Below are 24,652 nucleotides of genomic sequence, written 5' to 3'. Positions count from 1 at the left end.
TGGTGTTAGACTGGTTTTATTGAGGTAGGATTTCAGGGGGGTTCTCAGCCATTTTCACCCTTTCAGGAGGCAGAAGAGTCATCAGTAGATCAAATATATAAACACTGTAATACTTTTCATATTGGAACTCTTAAGGCATCACTTTTCAGCAACACCCCGCACCCCCAGGATGAAGTTACTTTTTAGGCAACATATATATGGAGTGGGCAAAAGTACTTTAATAATAATAATACATAATACATTTGGTAATAATACAAGAATAAATCTGTTTTTGCGTACTCAGAACTATAAACCAACTTTTCCCCTACCTCCGTATTATTTAACTCCTACAAATGCTAGATTTGCAGTTTACTAATCTTGGCTGCTTTGGTTTACATCTGATTGTTCCAGTGTTTCAGAATTACATAGTTTTAATCATAGACCACATACTCATATTGAGTTTTGTCTAAATATCACTGTCATTTTTCTGGTATGTAGAGAAACAAGATGATGTAAAGAGTAGGGGCTTTGGATCCAGAAAGCCCTGTGTTCAAATCTCAGCTTCATCTCCTCCAAGCTAAACTTGGTCATATCACTGAAACTCTGAAACAGAATTTCCTTACTTGTAAAATACAGGCAAAATATCTCCCTCACAGAGTAGTCGAGAGTATATTTGATAATATTTAGTATGCTGTTTGGTACATAAAGGCAATTAGCAGAGCTTTTTTTCCCCCTGCTTCTCAGTAGAAGTATGTTTTTCTTTACACTAAGTGTATATGAAACAAGTAAGTGATGAGAATTCTCTTAACAGTTATTTTCGGAAGGATTTTAGACTCTACCACAAAATGTCTGCGATAGAGACAGGCAGTGATATATTATGGAAAATCTCCACGTCTGTCTGGGTTGCCACGGCTGTATAGTACTGCCCTCAGGGAGAAGTTCTTAGGGGAGTGCTCCTTGCCTCTGCATCTCCTGTGTCTAGAGCTGCTTATCAGCCTTCACTGAATTTGTACCAGTATGACTTTACATGGATAAGGCTTAAAAAAAATTACTTAAGTGATTTTTAAGGCAGTGTTTTATAGAAGAGGATCCAGTAACTTGAAGTTTATAGTTACCCTTATGAAAACAAATAAAAACTTCACTTAGTTAGAACTTTAAGGCACTTAAAAGAAAATGTATAATGCAGCGTTTTTTGCATTGCAGATGCACTCAAATGTATGGGAATGATTTGCACTTGAATGATCATAATGTCTTTTAAATACTTCAATCACTTATACCTGTTTTTGCCAATGAGACACTTTCCGAAGGCATAAAAGAGGCATGAATACAGTTAGCAGAAATATAATCGTTAGCTTTAAATAAAATTCTATTTTAAATCATAATATATCAGAAAATTGTTTTTGTACAGGTAAATGGTTGCAGTTTTGTGGTGAAAACAGGAAAGCCTACAAATTTATTAAGGGTACAGTATTTAAAACTACTCATGATACTAATGTTTTATACTATTTAAAACCATCTGGCTTACTAACAAAGCTTTTTTCTGCATGTACTTCCTTCTCTGGTCAAATCCGAAATGCTCTTAATGTTTAACAAAACAGAATTATCCACCTTTTGTTATAAAACTCAGTTGTAACAATTTGCAGATATCTTGTTTTTGCTTTTGAGATATACATAATACTGACAACAAAGTAGGTTGCCATACCAGTAAACTCCCAGGTGAGAGTGATGTTTTAAAGTGGACTTTGCTTTGAATATGTGAATTCCTTTTCCAGAGGAATGTTGCTAGTACCTGAATTATTCAGAATCTTGGATTGATTTAGGAAGAAGAATTTGGTGTTGATGATTCTTATTCTGAACATGGAGCACACTACAGCCAAACCCACCTAGAGATGTTGGAAAATGAATTGGTTGGGAAACAGCATGAAATTGAAGAGCTAAACAGAGAGCTGGAAGAATTAAGGGCCACCTGTGGGACTGAAGGACTGCAGCAAGTATGTTTACCTTATGTGGCTTTTGTTACTCACAGAAACAAAAATAGAAAGTTTGGGTGATAGTATATGTACAGTTTTTAAAGATGGGGTTATTGAATGGTCCTTTTATTTTTCTCCTATGTGAAATTTTTTATCTGAAGTATTTTATCTTACTAAATATAAACTCAAAATTGTCCGTTTTCCAATGCCCTACTATTATTTATTTGTATATGGGTGTATACTTAAGCACGCTTGCTTAAAAACAAGATTGTATTAACAGGGCTAATAAAATGTGGAATCTTTTGTTTACCTTTATGAGATAGGTAGGCTGAAACCACTTTAGTAGAGTAGATATTTTTGTAATCAGCCTGAGAGAAAATTATTGTGCGAACCACATCAAAATATGATGATTTAAACCAATTAAAAATGTCAGTGAGTCCTTGTAAGTAACCTCTTGTTGTTTTTGTCAGTCAGTTACACAAATGAGATGAAATAGGACATTGATGAGGATGACAGAATACATTGCAGGTTCATCTCCTCTTCAGAAAAGAGGATTGAATGTGGCTGTGGTGGTGTTGCCTAGGAACAGATTGAGGCATCCCTAAAGATATGGCACTGTCTTTCTGGAAGTGGACACGTGGATAAATTTAGACCTAATATGTTTTGTTCCTACATTCAGATAACTTCTTTAAAAGTTGATTTGGAAGTAAAACCAATTCCTGCAAGTTAATAGCTTCAAATATGGAAAAGGTTGCTTGCAAATTGTAATAATTTCACCACTGAGTTTTGAAATAATATTTTTGAACAACAGTTAGCTGTAATAATCAACTTTGTTTTTAAAAGTTAAGTCTAGTATTTAACTTCACTTATGTCTTTTAGTTACAAGAATTTGAAGCTGCGATTAAACAAAGAGATGGCATCATAACCCAGCTTACTGCAAATTTACAACAAGCAAGAAGAGAGAAGGATGAGACAATGAGAGAATTTTTAGAGTTGACAGAACAAAGTCAAAATTTGCAGATTCAATTTCAGCATGTAAGTATTACTAATAGAACAAAATTTATTAGAATTTTAGTAAGCAGTTAACATTTTTTACGCTTTCCAAAACAAATTTATGTTTGTTTAAAATCCACTTGCTTATTATGTATCATGTTGGAAAAAATAGTGAATACCTGTTGTTACGTTAACTGAGAATTTAATTCATGCTTCTTGAATGGTTTCTTTTGATTTCTTTGTACTTCTTTTTTATCTGTATTTTGAAATCCTGCAAAACTTTATAAGTCTCATTGGGTGCAGTTTTGCATAAATTAACATAATAACATCATTTGCCAACTCTGGTGTGATTTTATTTTAATTAGAGACTAAAATGGTATCTAGACGGCATATACTCCATTAACCTTTGATTAGTAATTTAATTGTATTAGTCAACGTTTCTGATGGCAAGTAATGTAAAATAAAGAATTTGAGATACCTTAAGCAAAAGGGGTGAATTTAATGTAAGGATACAGGCTTATTTTACAGAATTCAAGGTAGAAATACAGGTAGGCCTTTGAAATTTATTGGGACAAGAAAGTCATCAGGAATCCAGGAAGAACTGTATTTCAGTTTCTTTTTGATTGTCTGCCTCAGTCTAATCTATCTCAGACTATTTTCTCAGCCTTACTATGGGAAGAATAGTCTTAATTGGTTCAATGTGGATAATGTGCCCGTACTCACCTGATCAGCCATGGTGGTATGTTTGCTGGGGCCTTGAGCCTGTTAATTCAGTTTCCAGAGAGCAGTTGTGAGCCAGTACCTGCAAGAGTTGTCTATTCCTTACAACAGTCACTTCTGAATTAATACTTTTGGGTTTCTTTCTGTTTTTAAGTTACAGGCTAGTGAAACTCTGAGGAACAGCACTCATAGTAGCACAGCTGCAGATTTACTACAAGCCAAACAACAGATTCTCACTCATCAGCAACAGCTGGAAGCGCAGGACCATCTATTAGAAGATTATCAGAAAAAGAAAGAAGACTTCAAAAACCAAATCAGTTTTTTGCAGGAGAAAATTAAATCATGTGAAATGGTATGTTTATTTTAAAGAAGCAGCAGCTTTACAATTAACTTCAAAGTTTTATATGAAAGTGTTTATCTTTTTGTTATGTACGTGAATCACATGTTGTAATTAATATAGAAAAGCTCTTTTAAGTTTGTAAAATAATTAATTTTGAAAGCAGTTACAATAATAGTTTCTAAGATATGGCTCATCACTGAGTTCCTTGAAAGTGATCAGCCTATGTTGAACTGAGTTTTCAGGAGAAGCTACATTTACAACTAGAATGTCTGTTCTTTTTTTTTTTTTTTTTTTCCTTCTACAAGTATTTCTACTTATTTTAGCCATGGTTATGAAATTCTGAAAACATTTTAATGCCAAAATGAAATTTTATGGATTCTAATTAGGAAAAAAATATAGTCACTTCTCTTTATTCACTACTAGTTATGTTTTATATAATTGCCTGGAACATTTATTTAGCAAATAAGTGCCTCTTGGGGAGACAGACGTACACATACCTGTACATATATCAAATCCTAAAATCAACTCATCCTTGTAGATTATATTTTATTTATTTTTCTAAAGATAAAATTAGGTTCAGAAGTGTTAAGTGACTTGCTTGTGCCCACCCCACTAACAGTTGCCACTGTTGGGATTCAAACTCTGTCCATTTGGCCCAGAGTCAGAATATCTTGCATTACACTGCACTGCCCCCTGCTGTCTTTATTCACTCTGTCCATCCTCTTGAGCAGAAACAAGAAGGCAGAGTGTGGTTGCCTTGTTTGATGTCAACTGGAAATATGAATGTCCAGCAACTCAAATATTTTACACTCTATGTACTTCTTTTTTAAAAGAATATTTTATTGAATTTGCTATTACAATTGTCCCTTTTTTTCTTCCCCTTTATTCCCCTCTGCCCTGTACCCACCCTGCCTTCAGCATCCCTCACCCCTTAGCTCATGTCCATGGATTGTACATTTAAGTTCTTTGGCTTCTCCATTTCCTATACCATTCTTAACCTCCCCTTGTCTATTTGTACCCACCATTTACGCTTCTTACTCCTTATACCTTTTCACCCATTTTTCCCACCCTCCTCCCCACTGATAACCCTCCATGTGGTCTCCATTTCTGTGATTCTACTTCTATTCTAGTCGTTTGCTTAGTTTGCTTTTGTTTTTTAGGTTTAGTTTGTTGATAGTTGTGAGTTTGTTGTCATTTTACTGTTCATATTTTTTATCATCTTTTTCTTAGATAATCCCCCTTAACATTTCGTATAAGGGCTTGGTGATGATGAACCCCTTTAACTTGACCTTATCTGGGAAGCACTTTATCTGCCCTTCCATTCTAAATGATAGCTTTGCTGGATAGATTCATCTGGATAAGTGCTTGCCTTTCATGACTTTGAACACATCTATCCAACCCCTTCTTGCCTGCAAGGTTTCTTTCCAGAAATCAGCTAATAGTCTTGTGGGAACTCCTTTGCAGGTAACTGTCTCCTTTCTCTGGCTGCTTTTAGGATTCTCTCCTTATCTTTAATCCTCAGTAATGTAATTATGATGTGCCTTGGGGTGTGCTTCCTTGGGTCCAACCTCTTTGGGACTCTGTGCTTCCTGGACTTATTAGACTTCTAAAGTCTATTTCCTTCACCAGATAGGGCAAGTTCTCCTTCATCATGTTTTCAAATAAGTTTTCAATTTCTTGCTCTTCCTCTTCTCCTCCTGGCACCGCTGTGATTTGGATGTTGTAGCATTTAGAGTTGTCCCGGAAGTCCCTAAGCCATTCCTCATTTTTCTGAAATCTTGTTTTTCATTCTTTTCTGGTTGAATGCTTATTTCTTCCTTCTCCAAAGCATTGATTTGAGCCCCAGTTTCCTTCCTGTCACTGTTGGTTCCCTGTATGTTTTTCTCTATTTCATTTTGCATAGCCTTTACTTTTTCCCCTATTTTGTGACTATACTCTACCATTTCTGTGAACATCGTAATTACTGGTGTCTGGAACTCTGCATTTGATAGGTTGGCTCTCTCTTCATGGCTTAGTTCTATTTTTAGAGTTTTGATCTGTTCTTTCATTTGGGCCATATTTCTTTGCCTTGGGGCACCTGTTATGTTGGGGCAGAGCCTTAGGTATTCGCCAGGGCAGGGCAAGCCACTTTACTGCATTGTGGTGCTGTATGTGGGGGAGGGGTCAGAGAGGGAGCAATGCCACTTGCTTGACTCTCACACCACTTTCAGTCTCTTCCCCAGTTACCCAGAAGCAAATTGGGCCCTTTTGGTGCTGATTCCAAGGTGGGTGGGTTTGTGTACATTCTAGGACCCCATGGATCTCTCCAACAAACTCTTCTTTGAGGCTGGAAGTTTCTCCTGTCACTGAAACCCCCACAAATTTTTACAGCCAGAAGTTTTGAGGCTTTATTTTCCCACACTGGAACCCTGGGTTGTGTGGTCTGTCTCACTCTCCAGTTATTCCTCCCGGTTTATCCGCAGGCAAATGTGGGACCACCTGGTCCACCAGCTGCTGCCTTGCCACGTGTCCTCTCCACCCCTTCTATAGGTCTGCATGAATGTTTCTTCTTTAAACTCCTTGGTGGTTAGATTTCCAAACAGTTTGATTTTCTGGTAGTGAGTCATTTTTTGTTTTTAAATTTGTTGTCCTTCTTTTGGTTGTGTGAGGAGGCAGAGTGTATCTACCTGTGCCTTCATCTTGGCCAGAAGTCCACCACTCTGTACTTCTGAAAATTACTGAGAGGATTGATTTTAGTTTTAAAAATAAATTTTATCAATAGGCAGATTCACAAATATAGTATTTGTCAATAATGAGGAGAGACAGTACATATAACACAGTACTTTTTTAAATAAACTTTTAGGAGGTATTTCTGCAAGAAGTTGAGAAATTACGAAGACAAGAGTATTGTTTGGTTAATAATAAAATTATTAGCTAGCCTCTATTTTTGTGCACATGGTACCAGGCAGTATTCAGAGCATTTTGCACATATTAACTCATTGAATCATTGCAACAGCCTTCTGAGGCAGAGGTACCATGTCCACCTCTATTTTACCCATGAGGACACCAAGGCAAAGCAAGATGAAGCAGTTTGCTCAAGGACACAGGTAGTAAGTTGGTAGAACCAGATACCAAACCTAGATAGTCTGACTTCAGAGACTATGCTCTTAGGAAAATAGAGGATATACAGTTATAAGATACTGAAATTATGAAATGGATGTGCTTTACAACCAAAGTAATTTAAAAATCATCATGTAGATAATTGTAAAACACCCGTTCTGTACCAGGCCCTTGCAAAAGATAGTCATGTTGAAGTGTGTCCTTTTCTGCACTGGAATTCATGGTGTAGTAGGCCTTGTACACAAGACACCACACAACAAAGATAAATGTAGGTAAAATGTGCTGAAAATTCTGAGTAGGAAGTGATTCTCAGTGTAGGTTTCAGGGAGGAGGTGATGTATGAAGTGATCTACAAGTTGGAACAATCTCTTTGTAGTATTTTGTTTCCTCAACAGTTAGCATAATGTGTGGCACATAGCAGCTACTCAGTCTTTATGTGGTAAATAAATGAATAAATTACAGATCTGAGCTGATAGAGGTGGGGAGGATATTTTAGACAGAGAATGGAGTGTACATAATGACCCAGGCTGATAATATATGTTGAAAATGTGTGGGAGCAAAAAATAGTTTAACTAGAAAACAGTATTCTTTGAAAGTAAGTCTTTCCAGGACAGAAGTAAGCAGCCCAGGTTAGAAGAGCCTGAAAATTGGATTTTACTGTATTATGTTGTACTTAGCAGAATAATGTAAGATTATTTAAAATTCAAATAATTCATTTATGTAGGAAGAATAGCCTTTGTTTATTTGAATGTTAGCAAGAATACTTTATTTTCTCTCTCTTTTTTTCTTGGACTGAATCCTAGAAATTCCATCAGAGTAGCTGAGGGACTAAAGCATTAGGATGACAGTTGAAACTGTCTTGGTCCCCTAGACAACTGCACTGATGATTCCAGGCTTAGTCACGTTGTCCTAATCCTTTGAACTTCCCGTGGTGCAGTAGTCACAGGTAGGAAGTACATTATTCCCTGCTCTCTCAGGTCTGTGTCCAGAAGTAGAGGGATCATATCTTTAACCACAGAGCTGCTTTTTTTTTTTTTTTTTTTTTTTTGGCAATATAGAATAAGTGGTTTAAAACCATGCATTTGGAATAAATGGTACTAAGAAAAATGAACCATGAATTTATATTTAATAGTTGAATGAAGAATTATTGTTGTTTGCAGTTATATCAGGTAGTGGACAATTTTGAATAAACAATACTGTTTTATGAGGGGTTTCCCCCCATTGAAAATCAGGAAATAGAGATGTTACAGATTTGTAACAAAGTTCACATTTTCAAGACAGATTACTTATTTAACAATTTAATCGAAGTTGACCTCCATGAACTGATTTTATTGTCTTATAGTTTCCAAATGCCTTACAGATTTTTCTAGTATATAAGTATATTACATTTATTTATATTTCATTTTAATAATATATATAGTTTAGTTTTGAGTATCCTGTGAGATAGAGGAACTAATATCTTTATTTTGTAGATGAAAACACCAAGATTTCAGAGTAAACTGATTTAAATGTCATATGGTAGTGCAGAAATTAAAGTAAGAAGGCTCAGTCCTTGGTAATAACTTACAATGACATTGGATGGGATAGGTGATACCAAGATAAAAGGTGGTAGGATTTTGCTTAAGCTGCTGCACAAGATAACATTCATTGCCTTGGTTAATTTATATAATAAAGAATCTGGCCTTTTACTTTTAGGCTCAGAAGTCTGATTTGGTTTTTATTTTCTATCAACTGAGACTTGAGCCATCAGAGGTGAACTCAGATTTTCTAACTTCAAGAGGCTAATGTTTAAATCTTAAATATAAGATTATTAATTTATAATGAGAAATAATCTTTCCAGAGACCTATAACTTCAAGTTCATTGGATTTTACTTTTGAAAAGCTAAATAATAATAAGAGAAAGCTGTTTAGTGAGCATGTGATCAAGGGGTGTTAGAGGAATCAAATGTTCAGGGCATTAGGCTGTGGTAACCTGATATATTCACCTCACAGTAGGAATGATCGTGCCTCTAGACTGGAATTCTTAAGTTCTGTTTGCTACAACCCCCTACATTGCTTTCTACATTTGGAATGCTTTTCCCAGATGGATCAGGGTTCTCAGACTCCTGGCACCTTGGTCCTCTTCCCTGGACTGTACATAATGGTCTCTGCCAACACTTCCCTCTGAGGCTTTCCTTCTTCTGGACTTTGACATTCTTGTCAGTGGAAATTGTAGATGTTAATGTATTAATTCAAAGTGCATTTAAGTCCCTTGCCCTGGGACTCTTGTCTCCTTAAGGTGATTTAGTTTACTTACTTATATTCTTTTTTCTATGGCTTTTACTTTTTTCTTTGTTCTTGAGACTACAGCCATTAACTACATTACTTAGGCAACAAAGTAACACAGGCAAAACTTGTCTCTAGAGCTTCTGCCCGACTCCTTGGTAGAAGATTCCTCTGAATGATTCTGATAAATGAAAATCATAGCTTTGTATGTGATCTGGGTTTAGGCTTATCTACAATTACAAACTAGAATCTCAAACCAGGAAGAAGTATCTGTCCTGCTTTCAAATTTCTATTTAAACCAAAAGTCCAGGACCAAGTTGATATGTCATAAATGGTGTGGTTGTCTTGCATGTCACTTGAGGTTCAACCACTTAAGTGTTGCATATCCCTAAATTTCTAATTCCCTTAGGCCCAGAAATGAAGTTAATACATTTGCCCATCAAACACCTTTGGGTCATTAGAGTATATGGAAGGAACCTCATTTTTAAAACTTCTAGAATTATGAAGAGTACATACTAAATTCTCTAACTAGCTAGAAAAGATACTAAATGCTTAGAATATGGTTCAGTAAGAAAGTTGAAAATATAGTGATTTAGACACATTTTAAGTTAATGTGTGAATGTTCAAGTTAAAACTTTTCATCATAGCACTGTAAGAAAATTGCTTCCTTCCAAGAAGGCCAGCACTACTTTGCTTGCTAACAGGTAGTGCTGGGTAAACAAGTCCTGTGTCTCATTGGCTTAGGGAAAGTTGAGGGACAGGCCCAGCAGTCACTTCTTATACAATTATGTAAAAATACTACTTGTTAGGTAATGGTGTTAAGTGACATAAGTTGCTAGGAACTAAAAGTACCTTTTTTATTTTTTTTAAAGGAACAAAATAGACGAGTGGAAAGCTCAAATAAAGAAATACAAGAAAAGGATGCAATCATCAAAGAATTAAATGCAAAAATAATTGAAGAAGAAAAAAAAACTCTTGAGCTAAAGGATAAAGTCACAACTGCTGACAAATTACTGGAAGAATTACAAGAACAGATTGTACAAAAGAACCAAGAGATAAAAAACATAAATTTAGAGCTGACTAATTCCAAGCAAAAAGAAAGACAGTGTTCTGAGGAAATAAAACAATTAATGGGGACAGTTGAAGAACTTCAGAAGAAAAACCATAAAGATAACCAGTTTGAAACTGATGTCCTGCAAAGAATGGAACAAGAAACACAAAGAAAGTTAGAACAACTCCGGGCAGAGCTGGATGAGATGTATGGGCAGCAGATAGTGCAGATGAAACAAGAGCTAATAAAACAGCACATGTTACAGATGGATGAACTTAAAACACAACATAGGGGAGAAATGGATAATGCTTTAAGATCATATCCAAATATTACAGTTAATGAAGATCAAGTAAAGTTAATGAATATGGCAATAAATGAACTGAATATAAAATTGCAAGATACTAACTCCCAAAAGGAAAAACTAAAGGAAGAACTTGAAATAATTTCAGGAGAAAAGTCTGCTCTACAAAGACAGCTTGAAGACCTTTTTGAAGAATTGAGCTTTTCAAGGGACCAGATTCAGAGAGCTAGACAGACGATAGCTGAGCAAGAAAGTAAACTCAATGAAGCACATAAGTCCCTTAGTACAGTGGAGGATTTGAAAGCTGAGATTGTATCTGCATCTGAGTCCAGGAAGGAACTAGAATTAAAACATGAAGCAGAAGTTACAAATTATAAGATAAAACTTGAAATGTTAGAAAGAGAAAAGAATGCTGTGTTAGACAGAATGGCCGAATCACAAGAAGCTGAATTAGAGAGACTGAGAACACAGCTTCTGTTTAGTCATGAAGAAGAACTTTCCAAACTAAAGGAAGATTTAGAAATTGAACATCGAATAAATATTGAAAAACTTAAAGATAACTTAGGCATTCACTATAAACAGCAGATAGATGGCTTACAGAATGAAATGAGTCAAAAGCTAGAAACCATGCAGTTTGAGAAAGACAATTTGATAACAAGGCAGAATCAGTTAATTTTGGAAATTTCAAAGCTAAAAGATATACAGCAGTCCCTTGTGAATTCAAGATCAGAAGAAATGACACTTCAAATCAATGAGCTTCAGAAAGAAATAGAAATACTCAGACAGGAAGAAAAGGAAAAGGGTACACTTGAACAAGAAGTTCAAGAATTACAACTTAAAACTGAATTACTGGAGAAACAAATGAAGGAAAAAGAAGATAACCTTCAAGAAAAATTTGTACAACTTGAAGCAGAGAATAGTATTCTTAAAGATGAAAAAAAAGCCCTTGAAGGCATGTTGAAAATATGTACCCCTGTTAACCAAGAAGAAAAATTACTTTTCATGGACTCTGTTAAATCCAAATCCAAAGATGGTAGCTGGCAAAAAGAAATAGAAATGCTTACAGAGGAAAATGAGGACCTCAAAAAACAATGTATTCAACTAACTGAAGAGATTGAGAAGCAAAGGAACACTTTTTCATTTGCTGAAAGAAATTTTGAAGTTAACTATCAAGAGTTACAAGAGGATTATGCTTGCCTTCTCAAGGCAAAAAACGATTTAGAAGACAGTAAAAATAAACAAGAGGTGGAGTATGAAAGCAAGCTTAAAGCACTTAGTGAAGAGCTTCATCATTTGCAAAAAATAAACCCAACTACAGCAAAAATGAAAAGTTCTATCTCTGATGGTGACAAAACTTTTATAGCAGAACCATTGGAAATAGGTGAGGTTGTTGAGAAAGATACAACAGAACTTATGGAAAAACTTGAGGTAACCAAGCGGGAAAAATTAGAACTGTCAGAGAGACTGTCTGATCTTTCTGAACAACTAAAACAGAAACATGGGGAAGTTCATTTTCTAAGTGAAGAAGTTAAATCTTTAAAACAAGAGAAAGAGCAAGTTTTATTGAGATGTAAAGAGCTAGAAATCATCCTTAACCAAAATAGGCCAGAAAATATGAGGGGATGTGATGTTCAGTTAAGTTCTTTAAAAGACAGAGTTGTGACTGTGACAAGCAGCGATTCCGAAGGATCAGTTTCAGCAATAAATAAAGATTTTGGTGAATCAAAAATAATGGAGAATGAGAAAATACCTTTTGAAAATATGAGTATTAAAAAAGAAAGCAAGCAAGAACAATTGTTTTTGGATCACTTGCCATCAGTGACAAGTGAATTATCACTTAGGATAACTGAACCCAGTGAAAATGATAAACTCCAGCAGGAACTTAGTGTACTCAAATCAGAGCAGGTATGTTTGCTTGTTTATATATGCCAAAGCACATTGTTAGTGTATATTTCATACTAGACATGTTTTTATCTTCCTAAAACATAAATTAACCCGCTTACAGGAGAATGAAACTGAACACTATAATATAATTTTCATTTGGGCCTATCATTTATTTTTTCTTTTATCTGTTTTTTCTTAAACATTGTTGGCTTTCCTTCAGTTAATCTATGCTGTACATTCTGCTCAAGAAATAAATAGTAATGGTTTCACATTTTCTTTGGAAAGATAAGAGTTTAAATAACTTTGTTGAGAATGTAAGCTTTAGAAAAGTTATTTTTTTTACTTTTTTGTTAAAGTCCCAAAGATTGGTTTCAGAATTTTATTTCATACTGGTGTTTTCAAGGTTCCACAACTGATAATTGACTCTTAAACTTTGAAGTACTCTATGATTATGTAGTAGTTATGAAACTGTATTTCCCTTAGGGCGGGGGGATCTCAATTTAGTCTAGTTTTCTTCAAGCTTTGTTACAAGGGGGGACCCAAGAAAAGAAGGAATTTATTTATATATAATTGTGTATTTATTTTTACACATTTAAACTACAGTCACCTTCAAAGTGCTCTCCATTTGATGCAGTACACCTGTCAAGACGTTTTTTCCACTGCTCAGAACAGTTTTTGAACTCACTCAATTTTGGTGCCTCTTAGGGCTTCTGCCGTTTTTTGTTTCACCTCTCCCACATGGGCAAAACGTTTCCCTTTGAGGACTTTTTTTCATCAGGGAAACAAAAGGAAAAGTTGCTCATGAGGATATTGGGTCAATAGGAAGAGTGGAGCACTGGGGTCATGCCATTTTTGCTGAAAACCCACTGAACACTCAGCACTGTGTGGGCAGGTGTGCTCATAAATCACCCATCATGAAATGGGCAAAATGTGTTGAAAGATTCTTCAAAAAAAAAATTCACTGAAGCCGAACACAGCCTCTCACAATAACATCAACTCCTATACTGATACAGATGGGTTCCTAAAATACTCATCTAGCAGGGAAAGCCTGTACTACAAGGGGCCTGCCCTCCAAAAGATAATTCCAGTTTTATTTTGGGTCACCTCATATACCTGAAAGGGAAAAATGTATTAATTCTAAATACAGTTAAAGAATGCCTGTAATAAGGAATACTAGGTCACTCCCAACGATTTATATGTGCTAGATACTAATATTAGAAATAACAGGAAGCCCTAACTGGTGTGGCTCAGTGGATTGAGCACCAGACTGTGAACCAAAAGGTCACTGGTTCACTGGTTCAATTCCTGATCAAGACACATGCCTGCTTTGCAGGCCTGGTCTCTCTTGCATATTAATGTTTCTCTTCCTCTCTTTCTCCCATCCTCTCTCTCTATAAAATAAAAAAGAAAACAACAGGAAAATTCCACTAGGTATCTTGTATATATAATGATATTAAGTCTATTAACTCTAGCTTTATGTGTTTCTTCATTTATGTATCAAATATTGAATATCTTGCCAGGTATAGGAGTATAGTGGCAAACAAAGAAGGTTCCTGCCCTCAGAGAGCCTATATTCTAGCTAGGGAGGCAAGCAGTTTACAAGGAAACAAGTAGTTAGACATAGAGCTAAGTCCTATGAAAAAAATAAAGCAGATTATGTGAGAGAGAATGATGGGTAGTGGTGGAAACAGCATTAAATAGGATGGTCAGGAGAGGTCTGTTGGAGGAATTGACATTTGAACTGAAATCTGAATGAAGGGAGGAGCCTACCACAAGGAAATTAGAGCAATTGTGAAGATACAAATAAATTTAGAGAGGGAGACTGGAGTAAGAAGAGTTTGAAGAAGGAAGAGGCCAGATCTTGCAGAGCATTACAGAATTTGTAAGATGTTGAGATTTTATTCTACATACAGTAGTAGGAAGTCACTGGAAAGTATTCCCTTGGTTATTCTAATATATTCATGTTTATGATATATCAAATGTGAATTTCCCTAATTATATCCATTTTGATAACTTAAATGGAGTTAAGAAATTCATACAGCATAACTATTAATGTTTTGTTAAACACCTGGAATTGTTTTCAAAATTTTAAACTGGTTTTAATTTAATTACTTGTAAAAATACCAGAAATCCCTTAAGTATTTTTTAAACGCATTATTGGAATAGGACCTGAATTTGAAGATGTCAAAATGGTCATATTTTTTCAATAAGAATTTTATTTTTCCTACTAAAGACATCTTCAGTGACATTAAATACCCTCTCCTAGACATTAACTTCCAGAAAGTGAAGAGACACAAGCCCGTAAACTGTCCCTGCCCATTAGTCACTACCAAGACAAACCCCCTTATTGGCAGGGAGGAGAGTGAGGTGTTGGTGTGTGTGGAGGGAAGCTCACAGAAGAAATTGAGCAATAATTTATACAACAGTGACATCTAAGAGCAATCTAAATATGCTTAGAAATAATGCTGAGGCCACAAAATGATACTTCTATTCTGGACTAACCTTGATAAATAGAACAGATATCTCTCACTGAAACCAAAGTAAATGAGGTATTAAGATTTTTTAAAATAATTAAAGGTAACATAATTTTGAAGTATAAGTCCATCATATGTTAATATAACTGGGAAGTTTTTGAGCAGAAGGAGAAAAAAAAACATCATAGAAGTCTTGTCACTGTTGGGATGCAAGCAAGGAAGAGGAACCGTGACAGAACTGTTAATCGATATGATTGGTTAATGATGCTTGGGAGCAACATGGATTGAAGTGTATATGTGTAAAATTTAAGATAATAATTAGAATTGAAAAAAGCATATTGGAGCTTAGAAACTACAGGAAGAACCACTAGAATGTCAGCTCCTTGAAAGCAAGGTCCCTGTCTGCCATATCCCTAGGGACGAGAACAATGTCCAACGCACGACGGGCAGTTAGTAGAATTTTTAAGCCCTGACCAGTGTGGCTCAGTTGGTTGGACATCAGCCTGCAGAGCGGAGGGTTGCTGGTTCAGTTCTGGTCAGGGGACATGCTTGGGTTGCAAGTTGGGTCCTGGTTGGGGGTACGTGCAAGAGGCAACCAGTTCTCTCTCACGTTGATATTTCTCCCACCCCTCCCCTCCCTCTTTCTAAAAATAAATCTTTTTAAAAATGAAATTTTTAAATGAATGAAAAAGAAGAATAAACAAAACAAAGTGAGTTTATCAAGAACCAACAGTGAAACAGCATGTGCCTTTATGTTCCAGTCAGCAACAAGATCAGGATAGCTTTTGTCACTTGCTAATATCGTGTTCCCTAGGTCCTGATGAATGCAGAGACAAAGGGTTTGTGCTGTAAATGGAGAGAAACACAGTTGTCATAATCCACAGATGTAATTAAATACCTAAAAAGTTTCAGCAAATGAACTGAAAAGCTTTAATGTATGATAAATATGAAAAACTTAGTAAAAATATGCAAGATCAATATAAATCTGTAATACTTCAGTGAAGGGCATGAGACAAATGAGAAGATTAATTTCTCAATGGGAAATATTTAATATAGTAAAATGATAGGTAGCTCTAGAAAAATCCACAAGGTTTATATAATTCTAATAAAAATTATAATAAAACATTTTTTGAAATTTGATTTAATTGGTTTACAGTTTGTCTGGAAGGGTAAATGCACAAGAAGAGCCAAGAATATTTTTGATAAAGAAAAATAATGCAGAATGCATGGAACATGTCATGCAAAGGACAATTTTTAGCTTTAAATATAACAAGTTTGCAAACAAGACATTAAAAATTAAGCTATTCAATAGAATAGCAAAGTATACACACTCAAGGAAAGTAGAAGAAAGGAAATAATAAAGTTAAGAACAAATACGCAAAGTAGGAATAACCAAGAGAGGAGAGAGTTTTTAAAGATATTGAAAGCTTATTCTTTGAGAAGATTAGTTAAGTTCGAGTTTTTAGGCAGGCCTCTGAGGAGAAGATCAAGGAAAAACAGCAGACAAAAAATAAGGAATAAAAAAAAGAATCTTAACCCGGGTATAGAGGTTTTAAGAATCATAAAAGAGTGCTGTCAATAACCTATCAATAAATTTGAAAGTATAGACAAACTGGATGGTTTTCTGAAAAAATAAATTATCAGATCTAACTCAAAAAAAATGCAAAACTTGAGTAAACCAGTAACCAGTTAAGCATTTGAAATAGTAGTCAGGAGTATACACTCTCTCAACCAAAAATTTTGTAATTGTGTACACTGAAGTCATTCTATAAGTTGGTATACCAACTCTTTAAACAACAAATATATGATCACTTAACTAAAATAGGAGGAAAGAGGGAAGGGAGGGAGGAGGAAAAGGTACCCAGCATATTTTACAAGGCTGGTATAATACTGATACCAAAACTTGACAACAACAGTACAAGAAGAAAGCAAAATAGAATAATCTCACTTGAGTATGGTATTAGCAAATTATTCCAAGGAAGAGAAAACCCATACCAGCATTTTAATAGATACTGGGAAAGAGTCCTTTTAAAATTAGAGTAATTTATTTATAATTTTAAAACTAGGAAACCAGGAATAAAGAGAAATTTCTTGACTATGATAATGATTTTTATCAAAGTATTTAGCAGATAACATTTGTGGTGGTGAAATTTAGAAGCATTTCTATTAAAATCCAGTGTAGGACTAGGATGCCCACAGTCAACTGTACTGTTTTAAACACTGTCTTCAATGCCATATGACAAGGGATAAGAAATAAAGAATTTGAACAGAAGAGACAAACTTCAAACCTACACAAGGTGTTTTGACTTAAGAAAATTACAAAACATTGTACCTTAAGACCTGTTTATATGACAGTATATACCATATTGATAGTGAAAAGATATAATATAGAAATGTAATTTCAAATTAATCTTTACATTCAACTGTAGTTCTAATGAAAATTCCAATAAGATTTTTCATGAATCTTGAAAAACTGATTTTAAAATTGATGTAGAAGAATAAATATTCAAGAACAGCCAAGACAATCCTAGAAAAAACTAATTTTACCTAATAGCAAGACATTTAAAAATTGTAATAGACAATATGGTTTTGATGCTGGGATGGAGTAGATTAGGTGCGTTTAGTGGAAAACCCAGAAATATAACCAGATACTTGTGGAATTTTAGTTATGTGGAAGAGAAGGCCCCACAAATTAACATTTATTTAATATAATTGAATGAGTCTCTGCTATTGTTCCAGGCACTTGGGATATAACAGTGAATAAAAACAGGCAATAAAGAACAAAGCTTATATTTTAGAAGAGTTAGACATTAAATAAAACAGATGAATGTGTAATGTCAAGTGGTAATAAAGTACGACTCGAGGATGGATCTGCCAGGAGTGAGGTGGCGTGTGCCCTTTTTATGTAGGTTAGGTCAGTGCGGACCTCAGGTCACATGTGAGCAGACGAGTGAATGAGACAAGAAGCCAGGTCAGCAGGAAAAGGTTAGTGTTCAGTAAGTGCTTTTGGGAAATTATCCATACACTGTTAAATGTCAGTGTAAATTGGTACAGTTATATAAATCAGTAAGATTTCATACAGGTATGTGCATTAGCTACAACCCAGAAATTATGCTTCTAGGTTAGGTTGTTCTCAGCGTGATCCCTGTCCAGCAACATCAGTATCACTTGGAAACTGGTTTAAATTCAAATTCCCAGGCTCCACACCAGATCTGCAGAACCAGAAATTCTGGAGGAGGGACCCAGAAGCCTATTGTAATAAGCACTCCAGATGAATCTGATGCATGCTAAAATTTGAACCACTACATTAGAAAAGCACTAGCGTATTTGTACAAGGGGATGTGTATAAGAATTCACTGCAGCATTTTTTGAAATATAAAAAAACTGGAAATAATTCAGTTGATCTCCAGAAAGGAAATGGACAAATTATATTGTATTCATATATACTATATAATGATTGAAATAACCTGTGCCTACATGGGTAACTGAGCAGCATATTGAATGAGAAGAACAGTTTGTAAAATAATACCACTTTGGACCATTTATGTAAATTCTTTAAAACTCCAAGTATAGTACATTGTTGACTAATATATTGAGAGGTAATAGTGTAATAAATGGACTGGACTTGAAACTAATTTCTCATAATGATTATCTCTGGGGAAGGAGAAATGGGAATATTGTAGATTAAACTTTATCTACGTTTTCATTCTAAACCAAAAAAGTGTGCCATTAAGAGAGATTTTTTTTTAAGGCAAACGATTAGTATTTGTTACTTTTGGATGTGTATACATAAATGCTTATTACATATACTTTGTATTTCTTTACATTTAAAATATTATTTTTAAACAGAAATCAAAGATGAAGCCATACTAGCTATTCCAAATACCAAAATTTATCATAAATTTGAGCTAATAAGCTCAACTTTGATGAGATGAAAGAAGCATTGTGCTTCTTTCCTCGAAAAAGGCAAGTAGATCAGTGCAGCAGAGTGAAAAGTGAGACAAATACTAGACTTCAGTTTTTTTACATGAATTTTTAAACTATAATTTCATGTATTTCCCCTTGTCATTGCTATATATAAGAAAATAAAAGTTAAATTATTTGATTTATTATAAAATTTTCTAATGTGTATATACATTCACTTTTAAGAATGATTTAAGGCTACAGATGGAAGCTCAACGTATATGCCTCTCTCTGGTTTATTCAACTCATGTGGATCAGGTTTGTGAATACATGGAAAATGAAAAAGATAAAGCTCTTTGCAATCTTAAAGAGGAACTTATATCTGCTCAAGAGGAAAAGATCAAGGAACTTCAGAAAATACACCAGTTAGAGCTACAGAATATAAAAACACAAGAAACAGGTAAATGGTTTTTAACAAAATTATTAAGTACCATGAAGCAAATAAGTACCACTTAGAGGCCACCATCCTAGGATTCTGTCCTTATCTTAGAACTCTTAGAGGAAGGTAACTGTCTATCCTAGCCTTTGATTCATTTGTTCTTAGAATCATTGAACATTCGTTAAGTGCTTAAGAAATCTAAAATCAGCCCTGGCTGGTGTAGCTCAGTGGATTGAACATGGACTACAAACCAAAGGGTTGTTGGTTCGATTCCCAGTCAGGGCACATGCCTGGGTTGCAGACCAGGTCCCTAGTGGGGGCCATGTGAGAGGCAACCACACATGGATATTTCTCTCTCTCTCTCTTTCTCCCTCCCTTCCCTTCTCTAAAAAATAAATAAATAAAATCTTTTTAAAAAATCTAAAATCACTGAAATATTTTCCTACAGGAAGTCACAATCCAGTGGGAAAGCAATATAAAATAAACTGTTAGAAAACAGCAGAACAATTTCTATAATAGAAAATTGAATAGAAAGAATGGTAGGAGAGAGGAGAAAAGTCTGGTACTTCCTAGGAGGGTGAGTAGAGTAAGGCAGTGGGCAGGAGTATGAATTTCAGGGCAGGCTCCTGAATTTTAAAAGTATGAGAGACCACATTCATTTTGGAGAACTGAGATCAAGGTGTGTGAAAAAGTAGTAGGGAATAAAGCCCAATTTATTGGCAGGAGCTTGATCAGAAACAGCTTTATATACCCTGACTGAAGCATGTTTAAGTTTTATGCTGTAGTGGGGTTAACGTAGTAAGATTTTTTATTTTAAGATGATACCATTGGAGCGAATTAGGGGTGATGAGATTGGTGATGAGAAGAACAGTTAAGCAAGTTTGGCAGTAATTCTGATAAACAGATATTTAACCAAGTGTCATTTGAGAATGGAAAGGAAAGTTTAAGAAGTAGGCTGTAGTTTGCAGTTAACAGTAAAAGGGAGAAGAATTAACTGATTCCTAAGTTTTAGGGGGTTTTTCTTTTTTTCCCCCTTAGTTTCTAACAGGTAACAATCCAGGGTGACCCCAGTTATGCAAGTTTGTGGGAAAAATAATAAATTCCATTTGGAACATATGGAGTTAATAATGCCTATTGACTTTGAAAAAGATGTCCAGTAGGCAGTTAAAAATAGAAGTGTGAAATTCAAGAGTGAGATTGAGGCTCAAGATAAAGATTTGGAAATCAAGTCATTTGAGGTCAAGGACAAGAAGAAGATGGCCTGGGAGACTACTGAGTTAGCCAAAATACTTAGATGGTACTATGGAAATAACATTTAAGGAACCTTAAGTGAATTTAAGTGGACATCCTCTGTTCAAGATATCTCTAGGCCATCACTCTTAACAGATTTGCCTGTGGGAATGAGGTGATTCATAAGGTTGTCCTGTGGAGTTGCTCTGTTGAACAGAGGAGAATTTAAAGAGTGACTTACATAAGAATATATACTTTTTTACTTCAGGAGTTCTTTGGGTTTGAATTTAGTAAGATTTTAAGCAGCCATTATTATTGTTGGTATCCCCTTCAGGTAGAATCTGCCTGTTGTTTTCCAAACTGCAAGTTAATTAATGGGTGATGAGTCAGTTTATTGAGTGATGACCAGCATTTTTAAAAAATAAAAGTGGAATAGAACAGAAAATACTGGAATATATGGCATGTAGAAAGAGTAATATTGATTTGTGGAATTTTGTTTCAGTTTTACATGGATGTATATAATTCATAATGATATGTGGTTTATTTCTTGTATTGGGTTGCAGTAAAAAATTGTCATGGCATTATATCATTTTGTGGAATAGAAATTGAAAATTTTACAGATTTTCTGAAGCAGTAAATAATGAGCCATAGGAGATGACTTTGAAAGAAACAAAGAGTTTAAAACTAATCTTAAAATTGCCCTCATTATCAGTCTCATAAAAATAATTGCAGAGAAGCTTCCAGGTGACACAGGTTTAATATGATAATAGTACTTTATGTAAATTGAATGTCTCATTTCAATGTCTTTTATTAGATGATGAAACGAAGCCTTTGCAAGTGCTCATTGGAGAACTTCACAAGGCAGTATCTGAAGAATGTTCTTACCTTACGCAGGTAGGATATTAAATAGGTACTTTAACACAAGAAATGTTAAATTCTAAGTCACTACTAATTTGATGAGCAGAATCATCCAACTGACTTTTCCCTGCTCTCTTACTTCAGTACCACACATAGAAAATGCTCCTGAGTTTTTCAGTTTAAAATGATCAATTTAAGATTTTTTTTCTGGCAATAACTTTGAAACCAAAGAAATTCAGGTAAATTATCTCAGCAGTAGAACAGACAATAGGTATAGCTAATAAGAAACCTATGGACCAGTAGAGTCTCCAGCAGGTGTATCCTGCCCCTTTCCACTTTGGTGGTTGAGTGAAAAAAATGAAATGCTCTAATTATACTGTATGTAATTAATCATATTTGTGAAGATGGGGTGAAGTAGGAGCCCTTCTACATTGCTGTTGGGAGTGTACTACCTTGAGAAGCAGCTCGGCAAGGTTGAAGACATCATGGACACCCCACAACCCACTCTTTTACTTCCAGATAGGTTTGTGTATGTGTACAACCAGCTATGCCATTGCAAAAGTGTCTGTGTAAAGTTAAAATGTATTAAGTCAAAAATGGGAAACAACTCAGATTTCCATCTATGGGCAAATGAATAAACAAGTTGTTGCAAATCTATTTGCTAGAACATCACTTGGTAGTATTTGATATGTGTACTGATGTCAATAAAACTGAAAGGAAAAAAGTATAAAAACATGCTAGAGTGATCACCTCTGGGCAGAGAGGAGTGGATGAAATGGGATGTATAATGCTCAACTTCTTTTAAAAATGAGATAATTTGACAAAATATCTGTTTATTAAAACTAGGTAATAAACTTTTTTCCTGCATGTTTGAAATAGTTCAAAATTTAAAGTACACACTTCAGCTTGTCCCTGATCTCTGTCCCAGCCGGTGCATTTGTAAATTGAAGGGGAAGAAGGGTAGTTTAGTTGGGACAGATAAAGCTACATTACTGATTCTGATTACCTGTAAAATACAGTACAGTATTGTGCCAAGGGGGGGGCGGCAAATAACCGCACTGAAGTCCTTTCTTCATTCAGCTGTTCTTTAGCCTTCCCCTTCAGACATTGTAGTAAATATGGAAAGAGGACCCAAGTCACAGGAGTTTCATAAGCCAAGTTCTTTATATTTTCATTTCTCCCATTAATGCCTTTACCTGACCCTTAGTCTCAAATTGAAATATGAATCAGCTTTTTGTAACGGAGCAGCCCTCTCAAGTTTGTCATGAAACCTGCTTCTTCTGTCACCAGTCATTGATGTTGCCGTGGACTAATTATTTTGTCTTTCTGAATCCTCATTTGTAAATTGGGTAATCATTCAGGGTTCTGTCAACTCTGATACAAAATTTCAACATAGGAACTGTGCTGAAAATCAAATATATTCAGTTATTGACAGTATAGTTTAATTTAAAGCATATTTCAAGAAATAGCAGCAGTAAATTGTTATTTTCAGCTGTGTGAGGGGCGCATGTTAAAAAGCTTATCAGATAATTATGGGGCATGTGTTTTAAATGATGATAGAATTAGTTATTGTTCAGGAGAAAAAACAATTATATGTCAAATATTTTTAATTTTTGTGTGAGTGTAAACCACAGAAAACTCCTCTCATGTTATAGAAAAGTGTATGAATATAATCTGCTTGATGCATTATAATTTCTGTAGAATTTATAGATTTCTTCCCAGTCATCATTTTTGAACTTTTCATCCTTGTCTTTAGGTGTTTTTACAAGGGTGGTTTACATTACAGTGATAACATCAGAATAGGATCCAAGCTAGAAAGTAGCAAATTAAAGTACAAGATACATTCATTATTAGAAAAAAGCAGAAAAAGTTGTATATAGTTTTATGTAGTGATGATTATCAATATTTTCCTAATCTAAGAATTTCATTTCCTATATAGAAATTTAGACTTGGTATTTCTTTTGCAGATTGATTTGATGTATGGAAGAGTGTTTTCTTACTGATTTTTCTGTTATTTTGACTGTCTTTTGCATATAGGAAGATAATGTTTAGTGGCCTTTAGTGGAAGACATCTTAATTTTAATTCCATAAAATAACCAGTTTTGTTGTTAACAGACTTTTTGCAGTGTCCGTGGTGAACATACTCCTGCTTTAAAATGCAAATTAAATGTAGAAGAGAGAGTGAGTTCTGGTGTTCATACTTCTGAAAATCAAGAATTAGAACGGCAAGAATGTAGATACAAAGTTCAAGGTAATAAAAGCTTATCACCTTATTAATCACAGTACTTAATTTTCTTAAATCAGTTCATGCTAAACTTTTTCCTTCAGTCATGATTTAATCATTTAGCCTATTTAAGTTTATCATCTTAATATCTTGTCTTTATTTCAGGTTTGTGAAATCATATTGAATACACGTTATTTATGATGCAGCAGTTGTGATATGAAGAGAACTGGAGTTGTGCACGTGTTTCCTTCTCTGTTTAACCCCCGTTCCTCTGCTCCCATCTTTTCCTGATTATAATTCTTTCCTTCATTTTATACTATAGAGCCAAACCTTTAAAAGTTATTGTATTTATTGAATAAGTTTATGTCAGTAGTATTTTTTTTAAGAATAAGAAGATAGTCTTTCTTAATAGAAATCCTGTATTAGTTTATTTTTCTGAATTGCAGCCTCAATTCATTTCTTGGTGTCTCTTGACAGATAAAAGTTTTTTGCTCCTGTCCACTTGAACAAAATGTGTGTGCAAATTAATATGTAAAAATAATGAATAGAGAAATATTTTAATATTAAACTGTTAAGTTATCTTCATATTGGCTATTTTACATTAATGAGATTTTAGGGGTCTTCATTGCTAAATATATGAAGTTTATCTTTAGCAGGCATATGAATAATGAATAGATAAATAATACTTATTGAAAGAAGCAGACTTTTTCTGTGGAGTGAAATTATTTTAATTCTTTGTTTATTGTCTAGACTTTCAAGAAAATATGCAAACTCTTCTCAACAAAGTAACAGAAGAATACAACAAACTTTTGGTACTTCAGACACCATTAACTAAGGTCTGTGAAATGAAAAATGTATCTTAATGTTTGCATTTATTGTATTACCTGCTATTTTATAAGCTTCATTGACCACAAATTTCTTA

The 24,652-nt window shown here is 34.6% G+C and overlaps 1 protein-coding gene across 10 annotated transcripts in view; it reads left to right on the top strand.

Annotated features, from left to right (window-relative positions):
• AKAP9 (A-kinase anchoring protein 9) overlaps positions 1–24,652 on the top strand; it is a 168,300-nt gene that overhangs the window by 34,602 nt on the left and 109,046 nt on the right. For 9 of the 10 annotated variants that reach the window (XM_036010628.1, XM_036010627.1, XM_028525171.2 and 6 more), the window contains exons 4-12: positions 1,388–1,441; positions 1,800–1,970; positions 2,829–2,984; positions 3,817–4,014; positions 10,239–12,623; positions 19,226–19,439; positions 21,463–21,542; positions 23,622–23,757; positions 24,481–24,566. In XM_036010628.1, coding sequence (XP_035866521.1) covers positions 1,388–1,441; positions 1,800–1,970; positions 2,829–2,984; positions 3,817–4,014; positions 10,239–12,623; positions 19,226–19,439; positions 21,463–21,542; positions 23,622–23,757; positions 24,481–24,566 — 3,480 coding nt within the window. The remainder of the gene's footprint in view (positions 1–1,387; positions 1,442–1,799; positions 1,971–2,828; positions 2,985–3,816; positions 4,015–10,238; positions 12,624–19,225; positions 19,440–21,462; positions 21,543–23,621; positions 23,758–24,480; positions 24,567–24,652) is intronic. The other variant, XM_036010625.1, reaches the window with a different exon arrangement.

The sequence above is a fragment of the Phyllostomus discolor genome, chromosome 10 (genome assembly GCF_004126475.2).
Source record: "Phyllostomus discolor isolate MPI-MPIP mPhyDis1 chromosome 10, mPhyDis1.pri.v3, whole genome shotgun sequence".
Taxonomy (NCBI): Eukaryota; Metazoa; Chordata; class Mammalia; order Chiroptera; family Phyllostomidae; genus Phyllostomus; species Phyllostomus discolor.
The sequence above is the reverse complement of the archived record's forward strand: the minus strand, read 5'-3'. Positions and strand labels throughout refer to the sequence as shown.